The sequence below is a fragment of the Mus pahari genome, chromosome 17 (genome assembly GCF_900095145.1).
Source record: "Mus pahari chromosome 17, PAHARI_EIJ_v1.1, whole genome shotgun sequence".
NCBI classification, from domain to species: Eukaryota; Metazoa; Chordata; class Mammalia; order Rodentia; family Muridae; genus Mus; species Mus pahari.
In genome coordinates, this window is record NC_034606.1 from 66378060 (window position 1) to 66384769 (window position 6710).

At 50.6% G+C, this 6710-nt stretch overlaps 1 protein-coding gene across 1 annotated transcript; it reads right to left on the minus strand.

Annotated features, from left to right (window-relative positions):
• Window positions 1-662: 662 nt before the first annotated feature.
• Krt1 (keratin 1) lies at window positions 663-5844 on the minus strand. The gene is made up of 9 exons (XM_021217175.2): window positions 5248-5844; window positions 4077-4291; window positions 3706-3766; window positions 3244-3339; window positions 2903-3067; window positions 2647-2772; window positions 1947-2167; window positions 1526-1560; window positions 663-1441 (listed from the first exon to the last, which is right to left on the minus strand). The coding sequence occupies exons 1-9, from the start codon at window positions 5842-5844 to the stop codon at window positions 1062-1064; spliced, it is 1896 nt and encodes a 631-aa protein (XP_021072834.1). The 3' UTR covers window positions 663-1061.
• Window positions 5845-6710: the final 866 nt, after the last annotated feature.

Here is a 6710-nt window from a genome sequence, read left to right on the forward strand (position 1 = left end):
AAGGAGAAGGAGAAGGAGAAGGAGAAGGAGAAGGAGAAGGAGAAGGAGAAGGAGAAGGAGAAGGAGAAGGAGAAGGAGAAGGAGAAGGAGAAGGAGAAGAAGGAGAGGAGACGGAGACAGAGATAGAGACGGAGGAGAAAGACCGGCCATGAGCATGTGGGGAGAGAGGGAGGAAGGGGATGGGGAGAAAGGGGGGATGGGGGGAAGGGGGGGAAGGGACAGAGCAGGAGCAGGAATGCAAGAGCAAGAAAGAGAGGAGGGGGCAAGCAGGCCCTTTTATAGTGAGTCAGGCAAACCTGACTGTTGCCAGGTAACTATGGGGTGGAGCTTAGACAGAATGCTAACAAATAGAGCCCTCCAGTAGGACCACTTTTCTGGAGAGAGCTTGTGCTCTGGGATTCCACCCTCATTAAAGTGGCCTGATCTGTCCCCCTTCACACTCAAGTTCCTGGATCCTGACACACACACACACACACACAAGCCATTTGGTTGTGTAGCCTGTCACACACACACACAAGCCATTTGGTTGTGTAGCCTGTCAGTCACACAAGCCACCCACTCACCCTCCACCCCATCGTACACAAACGGGCAGAAACGGATTGAGAGTTTCTAATGCAGTTTATTGCAGCAAAACAAAGAAACGGGGTTGGGGGGACGGGGGCGTTCAAAGCGCTCCATAAGAGACAAACTCGCAAACACCTTATGTACAAAACCAAAGCAGCTCAGCGTGCTGCAGGATACGGGATACTAAGGGGCACCCCAGTGCTCTGGGCATGCCAGGCAAGGGAGCCCTGGATCTGAAGTCCTCTTTGAAATGTCATGTTGGTGATGGCAGTTCAGCAGAACATGAAGTGGGATTGTTACCATGGGACTCAGACTGATACTAATATGAAAACTTCTTTGCAAGCGGAGCAGAAAAGAAAGCGCAGAGAAAATAAGCCTAATCTGTGCAATTAACCATAGCTCTTTTCTCTAATAAGGCTGGTGCGATTGATCTTGGTCTTGCCAGCCATATTTGGCCTTGATGGAAAGGCAGAGCTAATGGGGTGGTGGGCACCTCTTTATTTGGTCCCTCGGGAGTAACTGGTGGAAACAAACTTCACGGTAGAACTACCAGAGGACTTAACGCCGCCACCGGAGCTGGATCCTCCCCGGCCTCCCCCAGAGGAGCCACCATAGCTGCCTCCCGAGCTGCCACCGCCCCCTCCAGAGCCACCTCTGTGGCTTCCACTGCTGCCGCCGCCGTAGCTGCCGCCCCCGGAGCCGCCGCCATAGCTGCCGCCTCCGGAGCCGCCGCCGTAGCTGCCGCCCCCGGAGCCGCCGCCGTAGCTGCCGCCTCCGGAGCCGCCGCCGTAGCTGCCACCACTGCCGCCGCCTCCATATCTGCCGCCGCCGCCTCGGCTACTGCTTCCGCTCATGCTGGTGTGGCTGGTGCTCACCGCTGCAGAGAGGCTCCGTTACACCCCATCCCACTGCGCTCGTCCCCCACCCAGCCAAGCACCCTGAGAAACCCGCTTGTACTTACACACGCTCACGTTGGGGGTGCACTCTCCAGACATCCTGCGGGGAAACAAACCCTTCAGTACCTGCACCCTCGCAGCCGCCCCCTTCTTAAGGGCTATAACCCAGACTTCTCCCCAGCCCACCCAAGTTGGTTTTCTCCACTTAGAGCTGTGTGGCTCAGCTATTCGGTTGTGTCAAGAGATCCAGGCCAGCCTCAATAAATTGCTCCATTTCATAAGAAGAGCAATGGGGAGGCAGGCAGAGGGCAAATCAGAAAAATAACAGGTAGAGAGAAGGAGAAGACAAAAGAAAAGGAAAGAAATGAGGACTTGTGAACTTGAGGCCTCCCCTCCACCCCATGTTGTAGTGATCTTCCCAAAGCAAGACAAGTGACAGCAAGGAATCCCTAAGAAGTGACCAGGCTGCCAGGGGACCTTCCTCACCTGATCTCCTCTCCTTCCAGAAGTTTCTTGTATGTGGCAATCTCCATGTCCAGGGCCAACTTGGTGTTCATCAGCTCCTGGAAGTCACGCAGCAGTCTGGCAAGATCCTCCTTGCACTGTGACATGGCATCCTCTATCTCATTCAGCTTGTTCTGGGCATCTTTGAGTGCTTTCTCGCCACGCTGCTCAGCATCACTGATGTTCTGCTGCATGTGGGAGATCTGAGAGAGGAAGAATACAGCACATTACAAGGGCACACAGACCCTCAAGTCACCTGATCTTTCCATTCCGTCGGCCTTGCTAACTCAGTGGACCAGTACACTGAAGCACAGAATCCCTGAGCCTCCAGTCACCTTCGCCACCATCATGACTTCCTTAAAGGACTTGAAAGGTTTTAGTTGCTTCTCCCAGGCCTGACCTGAGACTTTGAAGTCTGTTTTGAAGTTCAACTTCAAAACTCCTGACTACCTCTCCTCATCCCTCAGCTCCTAAGGTAATGGGCTAGGAGTTCACTATGACCTCCACTATGACCTCTACTATGTCATCTTCTCAAATTCCCCTTACAAGTATCTCTCATGAGAGCTGAATTCTGGAAGCTGACGTAGTCCCCAAAGGGAATGGAGAAGGTAGTTCAGCCTTGGTAAGGATTATGTCTCCCCTAAGACCACAGGGTCACCCCATTCTGTGTATCTGAGGGTACCTGCTTCTTGCAACCATCAATTTCAGATCGAAGTCTCTGGATCACTCGATTCAGCTCAGAAATCTCCATCTTGGTATTTCTCACACTGTCTCCATGTTTGCCAGCAGTGACCTGCAGCTCTTCGTACTAAAGGTGACATATTGTTTCGGTTAGACGTGGATAGAAACCAGGGTCCTCTGGCACACAAACACACCAGCAAGCACAGGAGACAGTGTCAGATGTCCCAGAGAACCAGCTAAGCATACAGGTGCTCTACCTTGCTCTGGTAAAAGGTCTCGGCTTCAGCCTTGCTCCTCTGGCAAATGCTATCATACTGGGCCTTGACTTCCGCGATGATGCTATCCAGATCCAAGCTGCGGTTGTTGTCCATGGACAGGACCACATTGGTTTCACTGACTTGAGTTTGCATCTGAGACATTTCCTGCAGGATGCAATAGTTCAGTAACTCTTACAGAGTTAAAACAACACCAACAACCACCTTGGGTGCTTGGGGGAATGGGGGACTGGGGGCTGGAGGTTAGAAGGAAGGGTTTCCTGACCCCTGCAGTGGGGTCAGGACTCAAGGTAGGTAGCCTTGCTTGAAATCTAAGAGTTTACCATTTGGTAGAGTGCAGAGAGGAAGTCAATGTCTTGCTGGAGAGCATCCACCTTGGCCTGAAGCTCAACTTTGTTCATGTAAGCCGAATCCACATCCTAGAGGAGCAAAGGCATCATAAAGACATGTTTTTTCGAGGATGGGCCTCCTCTCTCTAGCCATAAAGGGTTTTTCCAAGTAGAAATGGAGTTGGGGACCTACTCCTCCTCTGCCCAGTTCTAGTTCTCTCTTCATATACCCCGAAGAGCTGGCCTGACTTGCTGAGAACTTGCCTCCCTTCTTGCTTTAGGATGCGTGGAGCAGCCAAGTACTGTGGCGAGCATAGGTCCACGGAAATAAAAGAAAACAACCTACCCTAGATGCCCAGCAGGCTTGCTACCTGGTTCTCCACAACATGGCTTCCTGCTGCCATGACCTTTTTCTATTATTTCGTAGATGAACTCCACCCCACAGGACTTGCTCACCTTCTTGATGGTCACGAACTCATTCTCTGCGTTGGTCCTCTTGTTGATTTCATCCTCGTACCTGCAGGGAAGTATAGGTGATTGAGGGATTAAAACAGGCTGAGGCCCAAAACTCAGCATTCTGGAATAAAGGACCCCCTGCCCCCCCCACAAGCAGGATCATCTTGGCCATCCCTTTCCCCTGAGCACTAAAATCATTTAACTATACCTATGTCCTGAGAAGACAAAGAGGTTATGTTTTTTTTTTTACTGCCCAATTGATTTGCCCCTAACTGAGGGAAAGCCATTGCTACATGATAAGTCACATCTTTAGCATATTAGTTTCCGGAAACCGTTTCATTCAATCCACATGCTGGACTAGGCTTTCTTACTTGGTCCTGTACTCTTCCACCATGTCTTGCATGTTCTTCAGCTCAGAATCCATCCGTGACTGGTCACTCTTCAGTGAGTCCACCTGCCTTCTGAGGTTGCTGATATAGCTCTCAAAATAAGGATCTAAGTTTTGGGTCCGGGTTGTGGTGTCGACCTGCTGCAGCAGCTCCCACTTGGTTTGTAGCACCTGGTTTTGTTGCTCTAGGAAGCGCACCTAGAAACAGAAGACCCCCCCCCCGTTACCTCAAGTGCAGAAATGGGGTCTAAAGGCCACTGAGCAAGACCAATGCAGTATTTTAAAAAGAACTTCAATTCCCATTTGACAGCAAGAGATGTAAGGAGAAGCTGATCAAGGTAGAATCCATATCAGAGGAAAATCCAACATGCATCTTAATAAAGAAAAGCCCAGGAACGAAGTAACCCTGTATCACCAATAGCGCCAGACACATAAAAGTATGGACATGATGCTTTGAAGTAGATACGCGATGCGTCAGAAGTTTGCCTTCCGATTGTTTTTAGGGAGATAGGCATTTACATCACCGGGATATATATGCAGTTCATTATCAAGAAAATACCAAACTGGGTTTGGAATTTAATGGGGCTAATTTTATATTGACATTATTTTTAAATTAACAGAAAAGTCAAAAGTCGCTTGTGGTTTTGGGAACTTAACCATGGAATGTGCGTATTTTTTTTTTTAATCTCCTTCTGATCCAATACTTGTGGGAAATTACCAGAGGCCAGCCATCTCTCTGAGAGCACAGGATGCTTGGTGCTGACCTACTCCCCCACTTCCTGCTCCCTCGCAGGGCATCCTGAATCACACCTCTTTGTGACCATTGAAACCCTTGTGAGTTTCTTATTTTACACCCTAGAAAATCCCAGTAGCCCCGTTTCTATAATCTTCATTCAACAGATGTGAGCCCGATCCAGTTCAAGAGCTCAATGAAAATGCAATGGGATGTCAGCCACACTCATCACCAGGCTCCCTTTGTCCAGTAAAGAGCATACGCATTAACATCACTCCTGAGAAGACTCTTCGCCTATGTCCCATTCCACAACGTGTCCTTTAGTCATCAAATGCAGACACATAAGGCTAAGCCCACCCCTTCCTCTGCTCAGTCTCACAGCCTAGGAGCCGATAACTGCACGCAGAGCAGGTGAACTCACCTTGTCGATGAAGGAGGCAAATTTATCATTGAGTGACTTGATCTGCTCTCTCTCCTGAGACTTCACTTTTTGAATCTGAGGGTCAACCTCGACATTGAGGGGTTGCAGAAGGCTCTGGTTGATGGTCACTTCCTGGATGCCACCAGGGGGACAGACAGGTCCCATACTACCAAATCTACCACCCCCATATCCTCCACCACCAAAACCACCTCCACTACCAAAACCACCACCACCAAAACTGCCAAAACCACTCCCTCCAAAGCCACCACCACCGTAGCTGCCACCCCCAAAGCCACCACCACCGTAGCTGCCACCCCCAAAGCCACCACCGCAGAAGCTGCCACCACCTCCGGCCACACTCTTGGAGATGCTCCTACCACCTCCAAGGTTCATAAGACTCTTACTTCCAAAGCCACCACCAGAACTCCCACAGAAGCCTCCTCCTGAAAATCTCCCGCCACCACCTCCACCGCTGCGGCGCATAGAGCAGCTGGTGGATCTGCGCTGGAAGCTGACTAGGCCGGCAGAGCCTGAGCTGAAGTTCCTGCCGCCACCGCCGCTGCGGCACAGGGACCTGGAACTACACTGTAGACTCATGATGGCTTAGAGAGAGAGAGGTAAGAGCAAAGACAAGAGGTGGAAGGAGCTGAGAACTCCTCTGCCTTGAGCCCAGTGCCATGCCCTTATATACTGAGAAGAAATTGGGCTTGGTCCTCGGAGTCAGCCGGAGATGCAAAGCCTGCAAAGGGTTTGGCTCGCCTGCAGCCATACAAGATTTTTACGAGCCTCAACAATACGATAAACACTACACACCTAACTCCCAGGATGGGCTCTCAGAATTGCTGTGCAGACAAGAACGGCTCATGTGGTAATCACTTTCTTTATCAGACAGGATCTCTCTTCAGGGTGTCTGTGACTTTGAGAAAGTAGGACCCCCACACTGGCTTCTTGGTGACTCTTGATAGGATTTCATAATCCCCAGCACAGTCGAGCTGTAATCCCCAGCTCATTGGCTCACATGCCTACACACTCACTAGGTCATTGTCGGCTCCTTGAGTAACAGGTGTGCTCGGTTGAGCTTGAATCCCTAAAGGAGCTCTCATCCATTTCTGAGACTGTCCCTTCAAACCCCAGGGCCCACCAGATCACACCTCCTGACACAGAGCAAAGGAAGAATCCAATGTTTTCTAGAATAAGTTTTCAAACGCACCTCGCTGATTGTCACTAAGCGGGATGGAGGGGTGGGGGGGTCTAGAAGCACTTAGGGGAATGATGTGCTCTTTCCTGGGTTTCCTGGTTGTTCCTCTTCAAATGAGGAACAGCAGGCACAAGAGGCTAGCAGTTGAAAATAGGCAGCTGGCAAATGCCATTATAAAAAGTACATGGACTGGCGGGGTAAGTCGGCACCTGGCGCATGTGGCAAAGCAAAGTGGGGAAGTTGAGGCACGACAGGTTCAAACCTC

Bases quoted from the DNA above. Each gene is read 5' to 3' on its own strand.
- Krt1 (XM_021217175.2), bottom strand. From the start codon at position 5,844: ATGAGTCTACAGTGTAGTTCCAGGTCCCTGTGCCGCAGCGGCGGTGGC. The intron at 3,068-3,243 runs GTAAACTCTTAG...TGCATCCTGCAG, and splicing joins TCTCTGCACTCTACCAAATG to GAAATGTCTCAGATGCAAAC. The intron at 2,773-2,902 runs GTAGAGCACCTG...TGTCACCTTTAG, and splicing joins AGACCTTTTACCAGAGCAAG to TACGAAGAGCTGCAGGTCAC.